The sequence below is a fragment of the Lichenostomus cassidix genome, chromosome 8, assembly GCF_008360975.1.
Source record: "Lichenostomus cassidix isolate B80296 chromosome 8, HeHo_3.0, whole genome shotgun sequence".
NCBI classification, from domain to species: domain Eukaryota; kingdom Metazoa; phylum Chordata; class Aves; order Passeriformes; family Meliphagidae; genus Lichenostomus; species Lichenostomus cassidix.
This window is the reverse complement of record NC_139489.1, coordinates 8,284,348-8,311,293: the sequence shown is the minus strand read 5'-3', so window position 1 is coordinate 8,311,293 and position 26,946 is coordinate 8,284,348. Positions and strand designations below refer to the sequence as shown.

The following is a 26,946-nucleotide window of genomic DNA, read 5'->3' as shown; positions in this document are numbered from 1 at the left end:
TAGTGGAGTATGAAAACAGGCAATAATTTTACAGAAAGCGGGACTGGCACAATCGGTACATAGCATCATGCTGCAGCTTTTCAGAAATGAATATAAACTCTTTTTTTTTCTTCTTTTACCTACCAGAATAAATAAATATGATACATGTTTGAGTTCCTCAATAGTGAATTCTAAAGCACAAGGTCTTACACTACAGCTCAATTTTACAGCGATCTGTACAGTATATTACTTTGATTTCCTTTTTGCAATTTAAAAGCCTTTGTTCCTTTGCAAGATGGGTTTGACATACAAACACGGATACACTTTGGAGCTAACTGTACACCTTGGGTCAGAACCTGGGAAAAAAAGAATAAATTGACTGCCTCCTGGCATGAGAAAATAAACCAAAAAGTTATTTTCCATCGTACAGACACATCTAAAGTTCTGCCTTATGCGATGGCCCCACTCAATTGCCAGAGCAGTTAGAAAAGGCTTTGGCCATTCACAGGGCACCAGCTGCACCATTTAATTTGCTGTGTGTTTAATGTATGTCTGAAAGAGATTTTGCAGAGGACTTCCAGCCTGGAACCCAGACTATTAAAAATATAATGACGTTTTTGTTTGCATGTGAAGAACTATACATTCTTTCCAAATTAACGTGGGTTAAGGGTTGTCCTCAGCTGTGGCATTGCTCCACTGAAGCTGGTGCAGTAACTCCACTCTTGCATCACTGCAGTGATGAGGCTCTGTCTTTGTGCAGTCTCTGGGTCTCACCCTACAAATCCCAGCAGGTTCCTCTGGAACCAGCCAGGCCTGGGACACATCCTGACCTTTGCACAAGGTCCTGGGGCCAAACTCAGCGCTGGCATTGACCAGAGCCTGCCCTAATGGGATTCACCCCTGTGCAGAGGAGGCACCTCAGCCTGTGCATCTCTTCCCCAGGAGCCCGAGGAAGGCAGGGACAATGTGGATGCTGCCATCTGGGAAGCAAACAGCATCTGCAAAGTCTGTGGAAAACAGGGAACCTTAATCACTGCTGGGCTGTTGTGTAACACGGTGGGAAAGTTGCAGCCGCACGGCAGAGCAGGGGGTTTTCTGTTTGTTTGATCCTGCATTGCTGAAATTTTTGGGGGTTTTTCTTTTTGTTGTTTATTGCACCGACCTCTTCTTATCCTTCCACTCTGGATTTGGGCTGAGAGCAGACCTACACAGAGAAATAGCTTTTTTTTTCTTCACTCAAAAGAAAAAAAAATGCAAGAGACATATTATGCTGCTCTAGAACAGATCATAAAAAACCAGCAAGGGGCACATGGAGGGCTAAGAAGGGAGGAAAAGAAAAATCAACACAGCTTGTAAAAACCAGCAGGAAAGTTCTGTAATTGACTTTTTTCAAGCTTAATTGAATTATGTTTCATAGCTACTGTAATTAAACTAATAGAATATGGTGGATTTTAATTTGCATTCCTTTTCTGCAGAGGTTTACTTAATCTTTTATGTATGAACTCTTCAGAAATGTCCTGATGTTGCTCAGAATTGTCATGTCAATGGAAGTGTCACATGAGGCACACAGGGACAGAAATAACTATAGTTCCCTCCTCTGTGTCCACCTACTTTGGTGATTTTTCAGCAAAAATGAACATCTCCTTAGTTGGCTGCAGTGGCAACAACATACCTAGAGCTGGTTAAAATTCTTCACATGGTGAAATACCTAAATGAGAAGGGAAATGTGGAGGGATCTGCTTGCTGATGGTTATTTTCATATTTGGCAGCATTTTTTGTGTTTCCTGCACAGCAAATGATGATTTTTGTGGAGGAAACATAGGGAAAAAAAAATCTCTCTTTATTCTCATATTCACCATCAAGGACATTTCCCCTTTTTAGCCAAAAAAATAAAAAAGACAAAAAAGAAGGGAAAAAATATGTTTCTTTTCAGCCTCCCAGCATCATTATTGAATATTTTCTCATTTAGCATTTCTCCTGCACTGTTTAAACTTTTTTTTTTTTTTTTTAAATTTTTACTAGACTTCTCTTGCATGGTAGAAGAAATTTAACTGCAAACTTTTGTCCTGATTATTGTCACTGGTTTTCTCCTGGGCCTTGGTCCTGCAAGGACCATTTATAAAACCTTTAAAAATTTGCTAAGGAGGTTTTGGAGCTGTAGCTGGTTCACTAAGGGGAGGCGAACTAAACAAAGCCACTGGAAAGGGAAAAGACCAGCAGAGGAAATCTCCAGATCTATAACCTGTTTCCAAACAGGAACTAGGGAGACTTTTTCCAGAGTTTCTATCACTGTTTTTAAAGGACTGGGCATATTATTTTCCCAGCCTCCATGTCTTGCTGTGCATTTGTCTGGCATTCCTTCCATACATTAAAATCACAACTTGATCATCTGCATCACAGAGCACAAAATGTTGCTTCCCTTTTTGCCTTTAACCTCCCTGTGGGTGAAGCTGTCTCAGGGATGTTCTGCCCTGGCAGCAGGCTGGCACAGCACCCAGAGAGGGTGGATAACTCTTTTTCTCCCCTATAATAATTCATCTGTCTGGCGAGGTAGGACCTCTGTGTTACACCCCAAGCATTTTATGCCTGTAATGGAAGAAACCACACTATATCCAACTGCAGTGTTTATTAAGAAGTGTCAGACCTCTGCCTGGAATTGAGGAGAGGGGATCCTCAATCTGTTTTGACTCTGAGACTCATCAGTGACCTCATTTTCCTAAATAGCTGGGGCTGGTGGAAGGAAAGGGGACAAGCAGACCTCACATCATAAACTGGGAGATTCGCTGGAGTTCTGCCCACCTGAAGAAACATCCAGCTTTGCAAAGTTCAAAGAAGAATTATGCAGAAGCATTCCCTTCAGTCTTCCTAACACATACACAGGATTAAATTGAATAGGGATTTTCTCCCTATGTTTTTTAACTTTTTAAATTTTTTTTGGTCAGAAATAGCCCAAAAGCTCAGAGACTTTACAACAATATGTAGGAAAAAGTCCATTTTGACAGAAAATTGATTATTAATCTTTTGCAAGCCGTGAGCCTAAAATCTTGCATTTCCAAATCAATTTTGGCTTCTCATGTCAGCTCACTCCCCTCATTGATGTTCAAGTTTGACTGTAACAAGGTAAAACTGAAACTTTATATAAAATATGTCAGGGGCTCATATGTATTTAAGGCAATCTCTTATTTTTCTGTTTATTTTTAAATTTTAGATATTTTCATCCTGATTCAGAACAGGAGAAATGACCTCCAGGTGGGAATTATTCACATGCCCTGGTCCAGGACCAGCTGCACCTCAGCTGCTGCACCTCACAGAGGCAGACGAGGATGATGCTAAACAGACACTCCTATGGACTGATGGAGATCTGGAAGTCTCCTGTCCCAGCCTGCTTCCTGAGCTGTGCTGGCCTCATCCTGATGTTGGTGGTTTTAATGGTGTGAGAGATACTCCATTGGGCAACTCCCAGGAGCAGCAGAAGGATATCAGCAGTGACACGGGGCATGGAAGGGGTCATGCTCCAGGGCTGGCTGAGATGTGTGAAGGCTGTGAATGTTAAAATGAATTTTTGCACCCAGGCACAGGGAAGAGTTTCCCTCCTTGGCTCAGAGGGGAAGGTCTGTCTCCCTCAGGAGGATCATGGCAAATCTAGTGCTGGATCAAGCAAGCTTATCTGCTGTGCTGCCTGTCCTCACCTTGCAGGAGCAGACCTTAAATCCATCTGTTCTGACCTTCCTCTGGCAGGTGCTGTGGCACTGTGAACTATGGTAAGGCTGTATCTGCCCTCATCTGAGCTGATGCCTCTCTTTCCAGCCCCTGGGCAGAGAAGAGATGCCTGTCTTACCTGGGATGGCACAAGAGCAACTGTAACCCTCTGCTCTCTGCCTGAAACACCCACTGACACAAGCTGCAGGTTCATGGGCATCTTTTATTAATTAAAAAAGAGCTGAAGTGCAGATCTGATCTCACACCCAATTACATCACTTGTTCCCTGGCATCAGGGAACAACATCAGAAGGGGTGTTATTTAAATTTGTGTTTGCCCTGCTCTGGTAAAGCAGCTCCACAGCCTATATAGGTGCAGAGGTTAGCAGGGCACCGTAAAAATATTGGTGAATAGAGCCTTTCAAGGAAGGAGGAGGAAAATTAAAGCTTTGTTTGAGTGTCCCTGGTTTGGGTGACAGGCTTCAGAAAATGAAAGCTGAGACTTTATTTTTTTGGACAGAGTAAATGTGCTTTGGTGGTTTTAATTTATTCAGATTCCTTTGAAAGCATCAGCCAAAAATCTGCTTCTTACAAATACATTTGGTTTTGGCAAAGCAGAGAATTCTGCCGGTCACGGGGGCTGATTTGACACAGTCAGGAAAACCAAAGCATGAGAGAAAAGCCCCAAACGGAAGTGTTTGGCATGACAGAAATATTTATGGAAGACACTACATTTTCCCTGGAAGCTGGTGCAGCTGATGAGCTGCCCCCTCCGGAGGTCTGCTCCAGCTACAGCTTTATGAGGGATAAAACACTATTTCCCATCAAACTTGGCTATTCTTACGTCTCTGTTTGCAGGAGTTGATGCTTTTTCAAGAAGCATTAATGTAGCTGAAAACACTCTTTCCTTCCATGTTTGAAGAGGTAATTTGACCCCTGGCTGCTGCCCCAGTATGAAGCAAGGTGGGAGTGAGAGGGGCCACAGGCTGTGGGTCAGCTCTTCATGGGTAAATAAATTCTGATTATTTGCAGAGAGATAGCACAGCTCTGCCCAGCCTGTTAATGACACACCCAGTCAACACTCCTGGGCTACAAGCATACCACCTGCCCCAGAGTCACTCTGGATTTTTTGGTCCTAGGAAATATTAGAGATTAGATCTGGATACCATCCCTCCCTAAGGCTCAGAGTAAGAGCAGTGGGTCCAAAATGTTTATTTGGTTTGGCACAAAAAAAAAACCAAAAAAAAATCAAGAAAAAGAAAAAAAAGGTGATTTAAGTTGGCAGAAACATTCCTTCTCAACAAGGAAAACCACCCAAGGGTGAATGATGGGTCATTCTAATGAAACGAGACTGAAACTGTTCAGTGCAATAATTTTGAAGCTGGTGCATTTTGGCTACTTGGAAACCCAGCATTTTTGGCAAGTTCATCTATCCCCCCCTCAGTTCTGAAGAGAATTTAAAGCCCCTGCTTACACCTGCTTTGCCTCCAGCAGTACAGCATTTTTCACTTGTTACATTTTCACTTGATAACCACTTTCTGAACTGAGGGCTTGAGGACAGAATTTGGTGATCAGAGATTTTTTTCTAGACACAGCTTGCATTAATCAAGTTTTTTTGTCAAAGAACCATAAAATCCATGGTGTATGAACACACCAGGAGTCCATATGAAATTTTTACTATTATCTATTGTCAAAGTAAGACCAAAATGCTCTCCAAAAAGAAAACCCTGGAATTTGTAAATAAAGTTTACACTTCACTAAAGATCAAAGTGGAAATAATATAGATTCAAAATAATCCTGCAAATTTGGCCTTCATTTTCTCTCAGCCAGCAGCATTTGGCCAATATTTCACCCTCTTTGAGCAAGTGCTATTAAAAAGAAAACGGAAAATGCCTGCCTTATAGGAAGTGCTTAAACAGGAAATTCACCTTCAGATAATTTCCCAGTTGTTAAAAAATTAGCTTTAGCAGAGAAGGGAGAAGTGGAGTGGTGAAGTGCACAATCATTTCTCTTCCTCGTGAACACCTTTAGGAGGCTGACCCAAGAAGAGCAACTAGCTTCCAGCTGGGGTCGGGAGGATGGCTGGTTTGTAACTCTGATACTAGCTACTAAAATTGAAAAGGAAAGGGGAATAAAAGCAAAAGAGGTCACAGTTCTGTAACACTGACAGTAACACACAGGTGATGGGTGCTGTCAACATTATAAACTATATACAAGACAAAGCAGGACTCTTTCTTCCCCAAGGAACGCAACAACAACAAAAAAACAGGTGAATATAACACAGTTGGCACCTTATTGAGGGGATGAGGACAGGGAGTTCCTCCTGAACATTACAGGCTTAACTCATGGCAGTCCAGAGGACAGTTCATCTGTCTAAACATAGATCCTTTCCCCCTTCCTCATTAAATATTTAGTGAAGACCAAGCCAGTAGCAATGTCTGACACAACCGTGGTGCTAACGAGACGTTAATAAATGCAAAGTTTTCCCTGCAAGGGTGCACCTTACTCCAGAAGAGGTGTGGGGTGCATGGGGATTCAAGGAGTGCCGTGTGTAGTGCCAACCTCTGGTGCATCTTCCCGTGGGGTCAGTCAGTTGGGGAGCGTGTCCAGCCCCAGCGACGCCGCGTGCTGCTTCGCCCGGAGCCTCAGGTTCTCAATGCTCGTGGTTTTACTGTTCAGGCTTGGCAGGGAGCTGGAGGCCTGCAGGATGGGGGAGGACCAGACCTGCTGAGCGTGGGACAGCGACTGGTAATAGGACTGACAGTGCAGGGAGCTGAGCGGGGCCATGTTGACGTTCATGCCCAAGTAGGGCATGGCAGACGGTGTCCCCATTTCAAAGGAGGAGTAATGCACCAAGTTGTTGGTGGCTGCCATGTGCTGGCGGAACTGCTCCTGCAGGCGGAAGAGGCTCAGGGGCGAGGAGGAGTAGGAGTGAGTCTGGGCCAGGCCGCTGCTGGATGAAGGCGTCACCGTCGCGCTGATAGGGGACTCTGTGGCAGGAGACACAGGGGATGGGGTTATTCCCACAGGCTGGATGTTTATTCACACCCTAGAAAGGTTTGGGCAGCAGCATGGGCTTCTCTCTTGCAATGGAGGACAAATGGGAGCTAAATGTGTGCCTTTCCCACACTCAGCACCTCAGAGTGTAGAAATGGGGTGTGTTGTGGGGCAGAAAGGCCTTGCAAAGTGAGGGCCTTGTTACCCTTGTAAAATCCTTGCTCACTTCTGTTACTTTGGCTAACTGGAAAAGCATTCTGGGAACGACTCAGCTAAACTAGAGGTGAAAAACAAGTTACATAATTGTGAAACAATTAATGGAACCAATAAGTGCTTGCACTGTGGGCCTGGTGGTTGGTTACACCTGATGCCTGTTCCTATCATGGTCTATGGTGGTTAGTTAAGCACATTTGTTGTGCCTCACAAGTATAACAAACTAACAGTCTAAGAACCCTGGATTTTTGCAATAAAGTGTCTTCTCCATAGCATCGTGGAGAGTGTGTGTTTAACACCGCAGGGGCTGAGCTCTCTGCTGCTGCTGGGCACTGCTCTCCCCAAGATCTAGCCAGAGCAGAAGGCCTTTTCTCTTTCAGTGCTCCATCTACCATGGACATCATGTCCTCTGCGGGGCCTGTCCAGTGATGACAAGGTGACAAGCCTGGGCAGCTTATCTGGACGCATTCACCCCACAGGGAATATGGGACTGTACCCAACCACCAGCATCCCCCTTGGAAAAGGGTTCTGACCACCAACCTGCCAGGTGCTGACACCAACCCCACCAAGATGCTGCCCTCACCTGCTTTTGGGCTCGCTCTCTTGCAGTTCAAGGCCTTGCTGTCCACACCAGGGCTCTTGTCCACTTTGGCCTCATCCAAGGTGCTCTTGAACTCCTCCTCTCTGTCGGTCTGGTCCTCAGGTGCCGACTCGCTGGCCGACTGCTCTGACAGGGTCAGGTTGAGGTCTGTGCCGACCTCGCTGGGGAGGCTCTGGACCTTCTCGGTGTCTGGGGTGGGAGCCTGGGTCTCCAGCACGGGTGGCTCCATCTTTCCCTCACTGTGGCTTCCCTCACAGTCCTTCTGCTTCTGCAGCTGCTCTTTCTGCAGGCTACGCTGCTTCTTCCGGAATTTGGCTCTCCGGTTCTTGAACCAGACCTTCAGTGCCACAAGCAGCAAGGGAGAGAAACCAGTGAGAATCCTGCTTAGTGCCAAATTCATCACCATTGAGCCAGGGAGCTTCAGGGGAACCCCAAATAATGAGGTACTGCAGACCCACTGTGCCCAAAGGCCATTCCACTTTGCTGGACCTTAGAGCTCTCCTGTTCTCAGTGCATCTACATATAACATATCAAACATATTTTAGAAAATATCCAGCGTCTCTGTTGATTCTTTAAGATGCTCCACTGCTGGTGGTTTTTGGGTTTTGTTAGTTTTTTTTCCCCCTAAATTGGCTAGGCAGCTGCATCCAAACAGAATGTTTTGCAGCTGTAATGTCTGTAATGTCTGATGACATTGCATTGGCTTACAGTCTGTTAGGTTTCTAAAACCATTTGGTTTTAAGTGTATCAAAACGATGGTGGCAACACTGAAAGTAAGAAATTAGAAGCATAGGCTGTTATCTGGGAACAGCATTTAGGAAAGGAGGAGAGGAGACATGGATTAGAAGAAATATATTTGCAAATCTTGTTCATGTTGTTTGGTTGGTTAGATAAGGCAACAAACTGTTTTTTAGATCAAAATGTCTTGATATATAAAAGAACAAATTTTTTTCGACTACTTTTTCTCCTCACAGTGAAGAACTTGCTATTTGCCTTTTAACAGACAAGAGTCTCTCCACCAGCAGGTTATGAACTAGCACATTTCACTAGTTGAAACTAAAAAAGAAAAGGAAACAAAAACAAAAAGCAAACCCAAACCTTGGCCCGAGATGTTACAAATATTGACACTGGTGGAAAAGAGCAGCTGGAATTACTTGGGTCTCTATTTTTTTGAGAAAGCCAGAAAAGCCTTGCAAATAAATAAATAAGTAGACTTCTGTTGCTGTTTCTGAAATTTCCTCCAAAGAAATGTGAAAGAACAAATGAAAACCAGTGTACACTTCAGACAATCCTAAATTTAAAAAATGTGCGCGTGGATTATAAGTTTCTTAAGAAGATGTGTGACTTCAGATGATTTTATCCTCCCCGCCCCCAACTCTAACAACTTCACTGCTCCAAAATCTTTGGTTCCACTGCATGAATCCTGGAAGGTCAAGGGAGCTGTCAACCCACTGGGAACACCACTGTGTTCTTTTAAACATCCCCACTCACAAACCCACAAAATATCAGTACCTGGACTCTGGCTTCAGGCAGGTTTGTGCACATGGCCAGCCGCTCTCTCATCACCACATCAGGGTAGTGAGTCTTCTGGAAAGTCTTCTCCAAAGCCTCCAGCTGCTGGGCGGTGAAGGCCGTGCGACTTCGCCTTTGTTTGCGGTGCTGGGATCCATAACGTGCCTCCAAAATGATGTCTTGAAATGTACAGCCGTTGGAAGACAAGAAAAGTGGCCAATTTAATTATTGGAATTTGTACGCTGACAGTCGAGTAAAGCCCTTGCTAACATCAGACAAAACTACAAAATGTTTTTGCCATTGCTTTGGAGTTAATAAAACACATATGTATGGATTTTGCTAGTTAATTGAGGTGGTCGAAGAGATAAAATCATAGCAGGGGGTTAAAATTAGATGACCTTTGAGACAACTTCCAGCCCAAAACATTCTATGATTCTAAAAGCCTGTTCTGGAGAGAGAACTTCTTTCTGTGCCAGCTGTGGAAGCTGTTGAGACTCCAGCACTGAATTTGGCTGAAATAAGTCAATCTGCTCCAACATCAGCGAGGCCGGACATGCAAATGTCCAGACCCCACCATGGCATAAGCACCTTCCATTAAGAAACACAATTAAAAACACTGTGGGGACATTCACCATTGCACTTCTTTAATGTCTCATATGTAGCTCACTGCAGTCTTCAAGGCATGATATTGGAGAGCTGTTCTGGGCTCCAGTTCAGAGAGCATTTAAGCTCACGTGCTTTTGTGCATTTAGCTCCAAAGCACATCCTTTGCTGAGCACGGACACTTCAGCATCTGGGGTGGAAATGCTAGCCAGGGCCACATCCAGCCCCACTGGTTGCAAGCCCAGAGCTCATGTGCTGAGCTCTTCTCAGCAGAGCACCTATTCACAAAGTCTGACTTTACAAACAGAACTCGGAAAATTGAGGGCAGAGAAGAAATTCAGACTGGGGAAAATCTGAGGCCAACAGTAAAGGGCTTATTATTTCACCAGAGGCGATATTATTGCACAACAGTTAGTGGGAGTAGAAAGATCTTAAATCAATGAAAATAAGTTACTTGAAAATGAAAAAAACCCCACCCTTTATTATGCAAGTTGGGACACGCTGTGCTACAGCCCTGGAATGAAACAGTCTGGCAAGAGGTTTGCTCTCAAAGCGGAAATGCAGAATGAGCAGTGTCTGGTATCATTTTTAATTCGGTTAAGAATGTGACTTCCAGTAGAAGGGAGGAATGAACACACGAGAAAACAACCTAACAGGGAGAAAAGCTGGCACTATCAGCATGAGGAGCCCGATGGAGGCTCTGGCTGCTGTTTATTTGCGCATTTGTCACGAGCATCGTGACATGAATCTAAACTACAAACCAAAACCTGCTGCGGGGCCACCCCCAGCACCACACAGCCAGGTTCCAGATCCACTGGCTAACGAGCGTAGCAAATCAGCTTTGCACCACTCAAACATTCCTCTTCCAAAACTTCCAGCTGTTCCATTCTAGGTCAGCACTCGCAGCGCCCTTCTGGGGGATTGCCAAAGCTGCGTGGTTTTGGCAGCCTGGCAAAGATGTGATCAGGCTAAAGGTCTTTGACAATATATGCTGGTTGCACACAAGAAACTTTCATGTTTGAGGCACCAGAGCTCCTCGGGGAGTTCAAACGCTGGTGAAAAAGCTGCCCCTCTGGAGGCAAAGGGACCATCCTTGATGCATCCAGGCACAGCTCACTGTGCAGCCAGGTGAGGAGAAGGGATGTTCCAGCACAAGAAATCAAATTGAAGCTGCCCCAAAACATTTTACAAAGCTAACATTTGAATTTCAAGTACACGAAAACAGGAGAAAGGGCACTGGTTAAACACCCTACCTGCAGGCTGGAATATTCCCAAATTTCTGGAGTAGAGGTTAGACCTACCAGCTCCCCAGAGGCAGCAGCTCATGCATTAAGTTTGGCCACTCCAACGAGAGGCAGCCAGCAATTATTTTAATGTTTTAACTATGTTTTCAGGCTTTGTGCAAGATGGAGAATATAAATTGCAGGTGAGGCTTTGCAGTTACAATCAGAAACCTCTGTTTTCTGACTTAAGGTCATTTGCTTTTGTGGTGCTTTATTCTGACTGTCCCTGGAAGGCAAATGAGATCTATAACCTGCACTGAAAGATATTCAGAAGTAACAGAATGTGAAGCAACTGCAAAGGAAACAGCTTGTAGGTATACAATGCCTACCCTGCCAATGATAAGCAGACAAGGGGACTGTGGGATTTAATTTGGAAATTCTTCCAAGTGGGTTATTAATTTTAAAGATAAGAGGTCAGGCAACCAATTGAATCTTCTGGTCAAGAATATGAGAATAGCTTTTTTATTCTTTTTTTATCTCACTCCGCTTTAGCCTAGTTAGGGTCAAAGACATTAAGTCCTCCATGCTCTACTCTAAAAGATACAGGAGATCACAAACTTTCAAGAGATCCTTGCAGCTAGAAAAGGGGCACCTTGAGACACAGGGTCTGCAAGGTACATTGCAGAGTTCAGGGTCATCTTCTCCCATATGTTTAATTTTTACTTTAATATCAGACAACTAGAAAGCTCTCTTAGAACAGATACACATTTTCAGTCGAGGAAGATTATTCCATTCTGGGAAGGTTTCTAGAATCACATGTATGGCAACTTTTTACTTTAGCTTTCTTGTCCTGGTTGTCAGGTCTGCTTTACATCACTGCATCCAAGTCCAGACCAAAACAGTGATGCTCCAGCTGTTGATCTCTTGCACTGCAGGAACCTTTGATGATCTCAGCCAGCTCTGGATATTTTGTGGCAGGCTGAAATTTAGAGCAGATATATGTGCCCTACCATACTGAATATTCTCAGGTCTCCATCCATTATTTTTGGACAATTACCTCTACCAAATCAAAAATACTATCTTGGCTTTGCACTTCTTGTTAAGGAGAGCATCGATGCAGTGCTGTTACAGCCATGGCTGAACACAGAAAACCAGCTCAGATGCTCTGGACCAGCAGCTTCTGTCCTGCTGTCCCACCATCAACAGTGCTGTGTAAATGGCATTGCCTCAGTAAAGTCACATGTGATTTGATTTGAGCTAAAAAGGCTCCTTTATGGAAGACGACGGGATCTGCAGGAAAGTGTCACCCAAGGCAAGGTCTAGGATCCCCAGGAAGAAACAGGTCAAGGTGAAATGCAAAGATGATCCAAATGAAGATCATTTCCCATAGAGAAAGAGTGTTTTTTAGGACAGAAGTGGAAAATAGTTGCATGAAGGGACAGCATGGAGAAACAAGCCATGGCCTGGGCTGGTAGGAGGTGGCTGGAGAATCCAATTTACTTTGTGATCACATTCATTCTGCCCTTATTTACTGACAAGACAGTAAAATTCTTTGCTGTTTTCTGTTTGCTTGTTACATTTCAGCATCTTTTTAATTCTCTCTTTTAAATGCCATGTAGTGGAGCCACATCCCATCTCTTCCATGGGTTTTCCAGAAGAGTTTCACTCAATGCAAGCAACAAGGGTTTTTGGTTTTTTTTGTGGTGGGGTTTTTGTTTTTGGGGTTTTTTTGAGTTTTTTTTGGGGGGGTGGGTTTTTTTGTGCTAGGGAAGGGCAAAAGCCATGAGTGGTTCTTACCAGCCAGTCTCTCTGCCAGGGTGAGGGCGTGCACCGAGGGCCGGTAGTCGGGGGCGTGCTGTGCCTGCTGAGCTGCCTGCTGGTGGAGGTTGTACATGGCGCTCAGCGAGTTCATGGCGTGCAGCGAGTAGCCGTTCACTCCATAGTGCTGCATGGTGACATAAACCTGCAAAACATCAGCCACAGGAGAAAGGGGCTTAGGGACGTGCTGTTCCAGCATCCTGGTGTCTCAGCAGAGCTTTGGAAATGCTGAGCTCAAAATTAAAGTGCTGCATGCGAGGCTCGTGTCCGACCTCCAACAGGTTCTCGATGGGAATCAAAATATCTCCTGTACACCTAAACCACCACCAACACCAGTCTGAATTCCAAGTCTAAAACCCCATATCTGACCCATGATATGCTGATCAAAGGATGGGAAATTAATTTTTTTGCATACCGCAATACAATTTATCTTATTACTGTAGCTTTTAATGCATTGACCTAGCTCTATCCCAGCGCTTGCTGGGATTTTGTCCCTGTCAGTTCCTACAGTGGACTGTTCTGTAATCCTATTGCTGGAATGTCAAATGATGTTTCTTTTTGGAACTCACTCATTTATAATTTGTTTCCATTCATTATTCATTTTTCTTACAAGTCTCCTTAAGAAAACACAAATGATACAGGGGGAAAAAAAGAGCATGTGGTGTGAAAGAAAATAAATCTGTAGCATAATAGCGCCAAAAATGTTATGGCTAAAGAGGGAATAAGGTTTGCAATAAATACTGACATTTCATAGTTCAATAGCAAGGAAATTATTTCAGAAAACTAATGGCTATTTTTTTTCTAGTGTGGGCTCTACATGAAACTTCAAGCTCTTTTTCCTTACAGACCATCTGTAAAACTGAGCTAATATTGATCTCAAAAGCCGAGCAATGCTTCATTCATCCCTGTTGTAAATGACTGAGGGCCTCCAGGATGTCGTTTCTGCAGTTTGTAAGACATCAGAAAAGAAGTTGTGAAATATTAGCCACAAAATAAATTTTTTAAACCACCGTTTACATCAGAAAGTCAGTGCAATGAACAAACGTTCAGGGAAAAATGGTCAGCTGGACTAACTCAAGGAAAGCAGACATCTTTTCAGGCAACCTCTTAGAAAACAATTTTAACACTGGAGGGAGGTGATGATTTTAGGAGGAATGCCCATGGTTTTAGGAGGAACAGTGAAAATTTGGAAGAACAATTATCTGCTGTATTTTCTGTACTGAGAAAAGACCTTCATATTTTCCCGTAAATGATTTATGACATGGAGGGACAGACTCGTGGTGAAGAGGGAGAAATGGAAATTAGTTGCTCCCACTGCCCCTCCTGCTTTAAACTCCTGTTCTCTTACATCTTGATGTAAGAAGCACAAGCATGGAGTGACCTTTTCTAACAGCCAGAGACCAAGTCAGAATTCCTTGAAAAAGCAGCTGAATTTTGTACTGCAGATTCTGGGGCATCTCGTGGCTTCATCCCTGCAAGCATCTCTCCATTGCAGTGCCCAGGAATGGGGGAGGGAAACGTGCAGCTGGAGTTTGGTCACACGCTCTGCCAGTGCAGGGATGACCCGCAGAAATGTGAATTCAGTTTTTGGGATTGTCTTCTCAAAGAGGCTGCAGTAACTGTAAACCCCTAATTTTGGAATTCAGCACTCAGCCTCATTCCTGTTTGCCCAAGTCCCTCATGCTCTTCCACTGCACCATTTCAGCGCTGAGAGCACCGATGGAGGATGGCAGATCCAGGTGTGGTTACACCACAAAAATCTGACACCCTGATGCCATCTTCATCTGCTCTGTGTCTAGCTGTTCACACACTCTGGAATTCACTCCCCACTATTCTAAGCTGAACTGTGAAACTGGACTTTTTTGGTTCAGATGCCAACTGAAACACAAGAATGCTATAGCTCTGCTCCAATGGAGCTTAGGGAAGATCTAAGCAATGACAAAATTGTTTGCTGGTTCTCTGATCAACGTGAGGGACTTTGCATACCAGCAGATTTTTGGCATTTGAATTTGTTTTCCTCACAAAGGGTTCACAGCAAAATTTCAGCTGTGATGTTGCTTTCCTGGACTGCAAAGTTTTGCTGCTGGTGGCATGGGGTAAAGGACATGTCCCAGTGACACCTAGCATTGACATGGCCACGGAGGACATCTCCCATCACCTGGGAAAGACTGATCTGTGCTGCAGCCTCACCCCATCCTTGGTGTGGCTCATTTCCCAAGAGCACCATCCCACCCAACGATGTTGTTTGCTGCCTTGCTGTCACAGACAAGGACAGGACTGGCTTTTCTGGCCAGCACAGGCAGCAAATCAAAGATTTGCAACTTCATTCTGCCTCCTTCCCCTGCCGGCACACTTGTGAACCAGCTGGCTGGTTGCACCAGCTTTGGCCAGCGGGGTGGAGGTCTCAAAGCTTATTAAGTTCCTGCGTGTTTCGTGAAAACCATTTGAGGACACAGAACCTATTAACTGCCCTGGGCTGCTGCCAGACCTCTGTCCTTAATAGATGCTGGAGAATCCACACCGGGGCTCAGCCTTGCCAGAAGATACGTGGGAGGCCAAGTGTCTTTGACTCCCAACTCACAGAAATGCCTGTTTTCCTTTTCTAATCCCCCTTGCATGTCGTCGGCTGTGTAGCAAGCTGGCAAATGAAAGGAAAAATGAAGAGGGAGAGGAGGGGAATTTTCCCATACTATACAGTCTTCTAAGGATGCTGCCAATGGTGTTGTGTCTGGAGCCCAGTGTTTCCACTGAAACACTTGCTCCAGGAATATTTCAGTGTATGTGATTGTTAAAAGATGATTGTACGTGTATGGTTTTGGGTGGCCTAGAAGAAAATGCATTAAAAAGATAAAAAAAAAAAGAAAGAAAAAAGAGAAGGATTTCACAAGGATGGGCTCAGGATGGGAGTCACGGCTTTGGTGATAACTGCCTGTTATGCTGCAGTGCAGACAACAGGCAGAACTTCTTACTCACTTGTGCAGCAAATGTATCATCCCAGATTCAGTATAAAAAATGAGGGAATTTACTGAGCGAGACGGTTCAGCCGGGTAAGCAAAGTTAACTGAGACCACAAATAGCTCCTGTTTAACTGTCAGCTCCGAGCTCACTCCAACCCCAATAAATTAAATATTTAAAAGACATCATGCAGCAATTTTTTTTAATGGAGAAAGCCATTCATCAAGCCACCGCTGTGTTTCACAAGCTGTCGAATAGTGCTTACACTGGTTAAAATAATCTTTATATTTCATTAAGCAACCAAATAAGCTGATCCTTTCCCACTGGCTGTATAGATGGTTTTAATTTTCAAAATCTGCAAATGCATCTTTTATGTCTCTGCGTGGCTGGAGGGCCTCAGGAAAAGCCACAGCCAGAAGGAGGATGAGACCAAAGGTTGAACTCCTGCATTGCTACCTCAGAGTCCAAACCCCTCCTATGGCTTTTACCTCTCACTTATGTTTTCACTATGGAAGACTCATGGATGCTGTGCCTATTTTTCTTCCCAAGCCTGCAGAATTTGCAGACTGCAGGAGCTGTGAGGATGTGGGATTCCCCTTAGCTTTAACTGCTGCTGTCTATGAGAAATGCAGATTTCTCCATCCCTGCATTGCTCTGAGGCCAGGTAATGTAGGATTCTGCCCAGCCCAGACCAATCCAGGGACCCGACACTGCATTCAGCTGCTGCTGTTCAATCTGATGCAAAACAATTTGCACATTTACCAGCCAGAAAAAGGAGCTCTGTTATCCCAGAGCAGAGCTGCATTGCTCCAACCACCGTGAATCCCATACACCCCTTCCCAGCACTGGCTGTGAAACCGTCATGTTCCCATGAAGTCATATGGCACAGGAGCAGTGCAATTTACTGTGCAACACTTCACAGTGTGGCACAGAGGGGAGATCTGACCCTGGGTTTTAATATTCTCAGCTTTGTACAAGACTTTGGGTTTCCCTATTTAACTGGTAACTAATTTTTTATAATTTTCCGTGTAAATCTGTCCTGAGAAGATGTGAAGAGAGATGCATGCATTTCCTTGCCAGATGAAAACTCCTGTTCCTAGTGGCCTGTGTGTATGTGGAATTTAAACAGATCTGAGAACAATTAAAAAAAGGAAATTTTGAAGTTTTCTGAAAAGTAGCTGGCAAGAAAACACCTAAATTTTTCCTTCGGGTAAAAAACCCAAACAAACAACAAATCACCAAAACAAAACCACAGAATTCACCCTGGAGCTGTATTGAGTACACCCAAGAATTTGAAATAAGGGCCACTTTCTGCCCTCTCCTGTCCCCATTTCATTCCTTTACTTCCCCTATCAAAACACCATCAGTCTGTACTTGGCTTCACCTGCCAGTCACACATGAAGTCTTTAGCAAAATTACAGAACTGACAAAACTCATTAAAGGAGAGGTAGATCTACCCCACCGCAGCCTGCAAGCTCAAGGGTCCCTTGTGCTGGCCACAGAGCTCTTGTCAATGCTGGCAAATTTAATTTCCAATTTCTTCATCCCAAGCTGTCCTGAACAAGGGCATCCACAGCAGCTCCCTGTGCCAGCACTGCTCTGGACGAAAGGAGCTTTATTTAAACTGAGACACTGGTTTTGCTCCCCAAATCTAAACTGAGATGAGATGGAGGAATTTTCTTCAATAGCTTATTCTGACCAGTTTTCCCAGGTAGCAAAAGATGCCTAGGACAAGACATTCCCCCTTCTTGAGCAAATACTGCCAGGCAAGATGAGGCTGAGGCTGGATGTAGGATTAGCAGCTTTGCAGGGGCTTTGGACCATTTTCTCTTTTCCCTCCAAACAGTGAGTCATCCCAAACTCTAAGAAATACTGAGACTAAATTCACTGATCTACACAAGACACTCAGGTGCCATCATGAAGAATGGGGTGATAAAACCTATGAGTTAGAAATACTGAATTATTCCTAGAGGTCTCAAGAAGAGGCTATCAGAGTTTACTTTTGCCTGGTGGACACCTGGGGCTGTTTCTTTATCACTTTATCAAAGCTGTTCCCCAAATGGGAGGGTTGGTGGAGGTGGGGAGGGTGTATGATGCCTTTTTCATATGGGAAATAAACTGTATTAAAAAAAAAAAAAAAGGGTAAAATCTAGACTTTGGAAAGTCACTTTCAGAAGGGAATTTCAACACTATAGTTCATTGTTTATGAAGAGAGATTCACCACAGATGCATTTAAAGTTTGGAAGAGCTCAGCACAGCCTCGGGTGTGTGACCTGTTGAAGGCACAGCTGGAGCACAAGAAAAGGATCAGTTGTAAAAAAACAAAACAAGCATGAAACAGAAGTCTGGTGCACTTGTTTGGTGTTCAGCATTCTGCAGATAACAGAAAAAAATAGGAGTAGCTCTGTCAGGTAAAAAGAAAGTTGTGGTCTTCAGCCTGAGCATCTGCAAAGGTACTACAAATCACTGCTGGTGTTTATGCAAAGCACAGGAACCTATGGTTCATTACTAGCAGAGAATAACAGCAAACAGTTTGTGCTGCAACATCCTTTCCCCCTTATTACCACTACCAATAAACATCATTGAAAATAAAATCACAACCGAATATCCCAGCTCACTTTCCCCAGAGCTGTTCTGCGTTATGATTTTATGCTTTAATTCCTTATTCAGAAGCACTTCAAATCAGAAAGATAAATAACAGATCTCTGACTCTGTGTAACTCACATTCTAGGAAAACAGGCTCACTCCATAGACAGACATTGGGTTTATATGTATTTGGTACTAAATGAATTACATACCTGGGGGGTTATGAATAAATGATCCTAGCAAGAGCTTTTATTCAATCTTTCTTTTTTTTTTTTAACATATCCCTAAATCTTTTAGATATATAAAGGCCCAAAATCACGTAAGATAATAACCAACATGTTATAAATCAGTTTTGTTCCTCACGTGAGATTACCGAATGTCTAAGGAAACAATTTCACCTTTGTAGTGGATGAAATATAAATAATTTGAAATACTGCAACACATCATAGTTTCTCATTCAAACGTCAAAGTCCGAGAGCATGCACCATAAAAACAGGCTTCCAAAAGCCTTTCCTTATAACTGAAATAAGGAATTGAGAACAGCTCCTGAAAAAAACCCAGGACTCTGCATTTCTGGTCTTCCTGAAATGTTTTTACACCTGTGTAAATCCCTGGATTTAAATTGAGTTAATTTCTTAGTGCAGAGCCAGATCTTAATTAGACGGGCTGTAATTAAACAAGTCACAACCCACTGAAAGCAAAACCTGACCAATTACACCAATTCTTGCAGCTCACGCTCAGCTTTTCCTAGTGACCTTGGTATAAATAAAGAGATCTTTTTCTTAAAACCAGGAGGATTGCTAGTGGCTGAAATTTGGAAATACCTCCAGCCATGGACAGCATCATTATTTTTTGGGTAGATCTTGCCAAATAACTGCCTCCTTGAGTCTATGCTGCTGATGAGCACAGCAACTGTGTTTGTAATGCTCATCTATTTGTAGTGGAAATATAATAGGATGTGAGAAGGCTTGTTGATTTTATAAAACAAACCTCAGAGCATCCTGCTGAGACAAAGAAGTTTTCTGCAGGACCCTACAAATTCTCGACACCGGGTTGTGAGTGGCTGAGGTAACAGGCTCTGGCTGGCAAAGGAAACCCTCATCACCTGCTGTGATTTTTTTTTTTTTAAGGCTTTTGTGAAATATTGTTTTTCACCCAAAAGCCCCAGACAACAGAACCAAGTGATTGATTAGATACTTCCTGGCAAAAGACTTTCCAATGCCTCTGTTTGCAGAGGCATTCTTCAGAGGGCAGACCTACTAGGTCCAAAATAAAATAAAATAAAGACATCCTTAAAGTCTCTGTTTTTAAGTGAGGGATAAGTTTTAGGGCTTGCAGCCCACCAACTTGCAGTGTAGAGCCAGAAAGAGTGGCATCACTAAACATCACTGTGGTGCTAAATCCTTCCCTTGTTGTAATTTACACCAGTGCTTACAGATCAAACCAGGACAAACCTCCCTTCTCCCCTTCGGAGCAGCACTCAAGCCTCAGTAAAAGCTCTTGGAATTTATATTGAAGTTGAGCATTTTCCTGGCTAAACAAGTAAACCTTTTAACATGAAGACCACTTTGACTCTGATTTCTCATCTCATTCTGCTTCCGGATCAGTCAGCAACCCAAAAAAAAAAAGCAAGCATTTGAGGTTTCTCATCATTAACACCACAATGGAAACTGAACCTACAGCCTAGCTCTGCCAGCGTTGCTGGCTATGAATATATCTCATGGTTCCATGGATATGAAGTGCAGCTGCATCCCACTGCAGCCAGGATCGCATGTCCCTGTGCTACCAACCTCCTTCCCCTCTCCAGACCCTACAGCATCCCTGCCTCTGGACTGCTTGGCTTCAGGACTTGGAGTAGCCTCAGAGTACCCTGCAATCAAACTACTGAATTCACAAACTGCTTAAAGGGTTTATCTTTGGTATTTGTATGAAAAAAAACAAAACAAAAAAACAAAACCAAAAGAACCCGAAGTACCTGCTGAGCCCTTCGCCTCACTTCTGTGAAAAAGGCTTTCTTGAGAAGCACCTTTTTGTTTTCCCTAATGCTGGGAAAGGAAATTTTCCAAATCAGACTCCCCAGTCTCTGCCCTTCCCCAGGACTGCTGGGATCATGAGGGTGGCTTGCTGCTTGCTCTCTGCCCCCAAAACAGCTTTTGCCTGCAGCACATTTGAAGATTGTTCCTATGAGCAAACTCACCGTCTTGAAGGCAGCCTCTTGGGGCTTCTGGTTCAGGAATCTCCCCTGTCCCTGGAAGACAGAGCAATATCCTGGAGGATTTTACCCATGACAGTCTCATTAAGAAGACAAGGATCTACAGTTCTGTGTCAAAATATGTTTTTAAGCCTGTGACCTTTAGTGGCAAGGACCTCTGTCTGTCCTGACCACCACAGCCATGGTGCTGATCTGACAATCCAGCACTGAGCCCTAACAAGGGAGACCAAACACTGCAAGAAGTGCGCAGATAAGATTTTAAAGATCTGCTGAAGCAGTTCCTAAAGAATTCCTAGTTCTTCCTGCTTCTCCCAGGTGCTGCAAGCCCAACAGCCAGGCTGGCAGAAGGGAATGCAAGCTTGCTGCAGACACTCCCAGGGCAATGCCACAGCTCAGATGGTCCATGGGCAGGCACTGGGATGAGGCACGGAGGGAGGCTGATTTCTCCACCCACGACCACTGCTCATCAAGTAGAAAGTAAAAAGCTGGAGCTGTAAGTTCTGGGTGTTGAGCTGGGAGCAGTTAGGTACACACAGGAGGAGGGGAGTCAGTGTGTCTTTGTGAAATGTAATGCTTTCTGCCACATTGCTGGAGTTCAACCCCGCTGGCACAGAAGGACTTCCCTAGGAATTCTTTCAGCTAGTTACATGGAAAGCTGTGAGGTTGTGATGCCAAGTGCAATTCTGCTCGAAGGTGATTTGAAGAGATATAAAGAGCAAGCAAATTTTGAAAGAATGGAAGCTGAGAGCCTGAACTCAGGATGTTTCTGCAACTTCAGGTAGACTCTGCCGCTGCAGATGATCCTTAAAGCACTCAAAACAACACTCACAAAACACGCTGTGGCAACTGCTTCTGCTCAGACTTAAATCAGCTATAACGCAAAATAACAATCCTCCTTTGGTCAAAACTGAAAAAAAAAAGGTCCTGAAAGGCAGCTCCACAAGCCATGCAATTGTGGGGGACTTCTAATACATTAAAAGAATAAACCAGAAGCTTTAGGTTTTTCTTCTTTACAACTGATAACATCATTTTTCATCCTACCACTAAAAAAGCTCTTTGAGCTCAGTGGCTTTTCCAAGGAGGGGCTGGGGTGGGGGGAAGACTTGTGCCACCTTAAAACAGGGCCACAAACCGGAGTTAGTGGCAGCAGCAGTGCCAGGGGCTGGGGAGCACTCACAAGGCTTCCTTTCCTGTAAACCTTTGGATCCCTACACCGAATTAAGTGCAGCTGCCAAGGCAAGCAATGTATTTTGGCCACCAGCAGGTGATCTGTGCTTTAAAGAGCTGTGTGCTGTAAAGCAGGCAGAGCTGCTAAATGTCTGGTGGGTTTTGTGGGGAGATGTGATGTCCCTCAGCAGAGGCACATTCACCCACCTTGGACTAACACATGCCAAGAGCTCGGTGTGCTGCTCCCTGCTCGATCCACCTGGTGCTCAGCTGGAGACATCAGGTTCCCACAGCTCCTTTGGGAAGATCATTGTCTCCCTGTCGAGATCTATCAGCTCATTTCCCCCAGTGCAACTGTTACTCTTTCCCTGGAAGATGCTAGTGGAGTTCCCAAGCACCACACTCACACTTTTGGTTTTAGAGCACGTTTTCTCAGGTCACTATTTGCTCTGACCATACAGAGGCTGAGAGTCCCTCAGACTCTCTCCTTCCCATGAGCTGTAATTTCACCAGACCTGCTTTAGGAAACAGAAGAAGTCTGATCCAAAACGTAATGAAGTTAAAAGGATTTAAAAAAATTCTATTTCAATAACTCCTAGAGTGAAATAAACTGGTGGGAAACGTCCTAGGGTTTGGCTAACCCCCGGTGCACCATGAATTAATTCCTGACTATTTGGCTACATTTCCAAATTCTCCACCCGCTTCACAACCAGCATATTTTGATGGAAATTCCCCCGAAGTAGGTTAGTTTATTAGTAGCTGTATAGGATTGGAAAATTTGGGATTTATTAAATCCATGTTCTTCAGCATTTTCCCTACTCCTGTGTTTTTCCAAATGAAGCAAGGTAGCTATAAATGTCCTGTTCAGACATGAGTTGTGAAAATCAGCACTCAACCTTTTGAAATGGTTTAAGCCCAACTGGCATTATTCAGTGCCTCAGTAGAAGCATTTTCAATTTGACAAGCTCAATTTTGAGATGCCCCTGAAAAACCACTAGAATCTTGGAAAACATAGGCTACTTCAAGCTGAAGAGTTTACCCATAGCATCACCAGTAAAACCAGCAGGTAGCTTTATCAGAAGAGCTTGGTCCTGGACTTTCTCTGCAGCGCCTTTGTTTTGCCAGAGCTGGTTGTGATAATGACAGAGGAAAAAGAAACCGTTCACTCTGGCTTCTTTTCCTCCAGTTTCCCTCTTTCTCGGCAAAACATTCTTTTAAAGGATAAGGACACTGGGAACAAAACCCTCTGCAGTCACTCCCTCTACAACTGTATTGTGCAAAAGTTGCCTGGCCAGCCTGTCCTACTCTCTGATTTGTGGGAAGCTCCTTTGACTCCGTTTCTTTCGGCACTAAGGAAAAGCAATATCTGCACCAGCTCTGTGAAACAGAGCTGTGCCTTCTGATACAGCAATAAGATCCCTGCAGGAGCCTGCTCATGTGTGTGAGCATGAGGAGAGTCTCCCATTTAGACACCAAGTACTCTTTAAATTAGCAGGAAAAGCTGGAGAGCTGATCTAAACTGGCTTTCTGTGTACTGAGGGTACAATTTTGGGTGTATTTTTGCATTAGGCATGTTGGTGTAATTTAATACAACCGCTCCCCAGTCATGGGGTAACTCAGAGTTGAAGTCACTCTTATCCTTTCAGGAATTTTGTGCCCATTACTGTTCTTAGTTAGAATGGAAAAACTGATTTTAGAAACACAGTCCAAAAGCCTAAAGGTTGTAGGTTCAAGTCTCTCTGGCTGGGGCTAGCAAGGAAGCAGGATTGACTTGCATCAACTTACTCATGGGTGAAAAGTGAACACGGAAGGGAAAAGCTAAACAGTCAGCGAGCCAGTCGTGAGATGTGGTCAAGAGAAACACGGAGTGAGAAACTGCATATTCTCTCCCTGGCCACCAGTGCACGGGGAGTGTGGGCCAGGGAGGATGTAGAACCTCTCATCCTCAGGGTGAGCCCCATCCTGCTCTCCCTAGGACAGGCAGGGCAGAGGAACAGCCTTATCTGCACTAGATCACCCCATGGGGTTCAGCCTTTGCCCTTCATCGAGAGCACAACCCACGTCCTGTGGGTGGATGAGGAGCCCAGCAGGGTCAGCTGTCCCCGGCTTGGAAACACAGGGAATGGAGCAGATATTGCTCGAAAAGCTGGAGAGGGTGGGTGCTGAAGGCAACTTCACAACCCTCCTCGCTGAGCCCCGGGCAAGCTGGGAAGAGGCCAGCGGCTCCCCCAGCCTGAAGAGAGTCCACCCGACCCAGCTAAGAGCAGATTTCGCTTCTCTCTTGCTTTGTGTCCATGCAGAGGTGAGGGAGAGAGAGGGTAAATAAACCCCAAACCCTCCAGCCCTGCCTTTGGGGGAGCGGGAGGCTACTTCAGACAAAACTGTTATCCATTAACATCCAATTATCACTTGGTCCAAGCCATTAATTATAAATCAGCCTCCTAATTGGGATAATTAGCTCTCTGCTACTTAATGTAGTATGACTGATGCGTTTGGAAAGAAGGTAATCAGTCCATTTGTTTAGCGTTAGGCGAACAAATCCAACTCTCATGGTTTAATTTCAGCCGCAGCCTTCCCACCGCCTTTCCCCCCCTCGGCCCACCATCAGCATTCAAAGCTCATCGCAGCTCCATTAATTGTTTGGGAATCACGGCGGGGATGGGCACACGCATCTCCGCGGGGCTTTCGGGACAGCAGCCCCCAACCCGGCGATGCGGCCGGACTCGCCACTCCCTCGAGGGGAATTGCTGGGATTTTGGGGAGGGGGTTAATTAGAGGGGACGGGTTTGAACCTGAGCGCGACCCCGCAGTTGGGATCGCTCCGCAGGATCGAGGGGCTCACATCCCCCCGTCACCTCGGCCGGGCCTCGCCTCTAGAAACCATTCGGGGACAGCGGAAAAACTTTCCGTTTTATTTTTTTTCCCCCTCTCCTTTCCCCCACTTCCCCTGGATGTCTCATTAATGCCGGCTGCTCGGCGAGCCGCCGATAGCTGCGGGACATGATTAGATATTTATTACTGTCATTTACATGGAAAACTTGAGCTAACCAAGTGGAACTGGAGGGGGCCGCCGGAGGGGACGGGATGAGGCGGAGCGGGGACATTTCTTTTTCCCCGGCGCTGAAAGCGGAGCCGGAATGCGGGACACAGCCGGAGCGCGGCCGGCCGGAGCAGCGGGTGCGGGAAAAGCCCCGCAAAGCCCCAGCCAGGGACGGGGCTGCTGGGCCGAACCCTCCCCGGGTCTGGGGCTGCGGTGCCACCTCTCTCCGTCCGCGTTTCGTTTCGAAAGGCAGCGGGCAGCTCTCGGTGCGGGAATCCCACCGGGAAACGGGGGATGTTGCCCCCTCCCTCCTTTCTGCTGACGGCCTCGCCTAGGTGACCCTCGGGGACACAGAGGACTTGTCCCGGGATGCGCTGACCCCTTTCCCCCACCAGGAGCCTGAGGTCGCCGCCTGGAAATAAATGGAAAGCTGAACCGACCGCAGGGACCGGATGGCTCCGTATGGGCACTTCTTGCCCCTTCTCTTCCCAAATAAAGGGACAGCCACGGCAAGTGTCGCAGCCAAACCCCATCTCCATCGGAAGAGCAACTTCCCCAGGGCCTTGCTTTGGACTAGACCAGCCCGTGTGTCCCGTCCCCCCGCAAGGCTTCTGGGGAGGTCACCCTCGCCCCGTCCTTGCCCCCTGCAAGGGGGACGGGTCCCGAGTGCCCCGGGCAGCCAGCACCGAGTGGGGGGACACGGACTTCTTTCCGCTCAAGTGCTGGCCGCGGCGGAGCACAACCCACCCCCCTTCCCTATCTGTTATCCCATGGCCCGAGGGGCGACTGTGGCGGAGATGTATGAGATCTCTTGCGGTAAAAATATGCATGCGGATCCCCATTTGGTTAGCCCTATAATGGAGGTGTAAATAGGTTTCGACTGCGAAGCCCTTAATTTATCAAGAAGGGCTGACAGCGCAGGTCCAGGATTTATACAGCCCTTAAAGAGGGAGAGCTCGGAGCGGGGGCAAAGACCGGCCTGCCATCTCCTCACAGAAGGATCCCTGTCCCTTTTGCTGTCTAACCTCTCAACGAGGTGATGTGGGGCTGTGATTTAGCCTAGAAAGGCTTCCTAGCGCTGCCGGCATCGTGCCGTCCCTTGCCGCCCCTTCCGCGCTCAACTTCCAGCCGCACCAGAAAGAAAAAACAAGCCCGGAGCCACCCCCAGCGGGGCCATCGCAGGGGTCCCCGGCTCCCGGCCCCGCTCTGGGAGGGTTTCTGCCCTCGGCAGTTCTCTCCAGGCTGCGGAGCTTACTAAAACATCATTATGTAAATAAGGGGAAAGTTGCCCTCCCCTCCCGCGGAGCGCGGCTCAGGGATGCGCGTCCCTCACCATTCGCCGAGCCCCGTTACAACCCTCGCATCCCCGCCAGCTGCCTAAACCCTCACCGGAGCGGGCTGGGAGTTGGAGTCAATAGGGAACGAGGCCCCGATCTGGTAGTGGGGGTTTGCATTAATTTTTTGTTTTCGCGGTGACTTGGATTTTTTTTTTTTTTTTGAAGCGTGGTAGACGCCACATAAACAAACCAAAGAAAGAAAAAAAACAAAATAAAGGAAAAGAAAAAAAAAAAAAAAAGGGACAAGAGGAGACAGGATTTGCGCTGGAGCCCGGGCTGGGCTTCTCCTCCTCGGCGGTGCGCGCATCCCTGCCAGCGGTCCCTCCGCCGGCCGCGCATTCTCCCACGGAGAGATTCCCCCATCCTCGCAAACAGTCCCCAAAGTCCTCTCCTTTCCCCGTCGGCATCCCCAGCCCGCCGGACCCGCGCTGCCCGGGGGGTTCTTACCTGGGGCGGTGGGGCAGCCTCTCGGCCCGCCGTGGGAGCGGGGACACGCGTGGGAGCGCGGCGCTGCGCCCCGGCCCGCCCTACTCCATCCGCCCGCGCTGCCTGCGCGCTGCCTGCGCGCCCGGCGGAGCTGCCATCTACCGGGAGTCAGCATTGGAGAAGGATTTTTAAAAGGAGCTTCATAGCGACCCGGGAGCTACCCTGCAAGATTTTCAATGGTCCTCCACCCTGTCAATCAAAACGGGGCTGCTGATACACCCCCCACCCCCCCCAACACTTCTTACTAGTCATTTACTCCAAGCCGAGGTGTAAACGCCTAATTAAATCCCTGGAAGCGGACGGGATGCCGGTGAAGGGAGGAGGGCTAGAGCCAGGACCGGGGGGGCGATGGGGTCCGTAAGGCACAGGCAAGGGAAGCCGTGCCTCTCTCCGCGCCCCCCGCTTAGCACCACGCTGGATCAGACCCTGAAGTTTCCCTTTCCCCCGACGGCCCCTGGGTGGTGATGCTGGTGGGGGATAATCTCCCAACCTTAATTACAGAGCGACCGCGGCCCCCCC

General features: G+C 46.1%; 1 protein-coding gene across 1 annotated transcript; it reads right to left on the bottom strand.

The window, feature by feature from the left end:
- DMBX1 (diencephalon/mesencephalon homeobox 1) lies at positions 1-26,510 on the bottom strand. The gene is made up of 5 exons (XM_085067681.1): positions 26,389-26,510; positions 12,624-12,789; positions 9,001-9,179; positions 7,471-7,825; positions 1-6,667 (listed from the first exon to the last, which is right to left on the bottom strand). Exons 2-5 carry the CDS (start codon positions 12,775-12,777, stop codon positions 6,267-6,269), a joined length of 1,089 nt encoding a protein of 362 aa, XP_084923807.1. The 5' UTR covers positions 12,778-12,789; positions 26,389-26,510; the 3' UTR covers positions 1-6,266.
- Positions 26,511-26,946: the final 436 nt, after the last annotated feature.

What these genes read in the sequence shown, in the direction of transcription:
- DMBX1 (XM_085067681.1), bottom strand. Translation starts at nt 12,777, where the DNA reads ATGCAGCACTATGGAGTGAACGGCTACTCGCTGCACGCCATGAACTCG. An exon ending in TGCCTGAAGCCAGAGTCCAG is followed by an intron (nt 7,826 to 9,000) that starts GTACTGATATTT and finishes GTGGCACTGAAG; the next exon opens with GTCTGGTTCAAGAACCGGAG. An exon ending in GAGAGCGAGCCCAAAAGCAG is followed by an intron (nt 6,668 to 7,470) that starts GTGAGGGCAGCA and finishes CTCCTGCCACAG; the next exon opens with AGTCCCCTATCAGCGCGACG.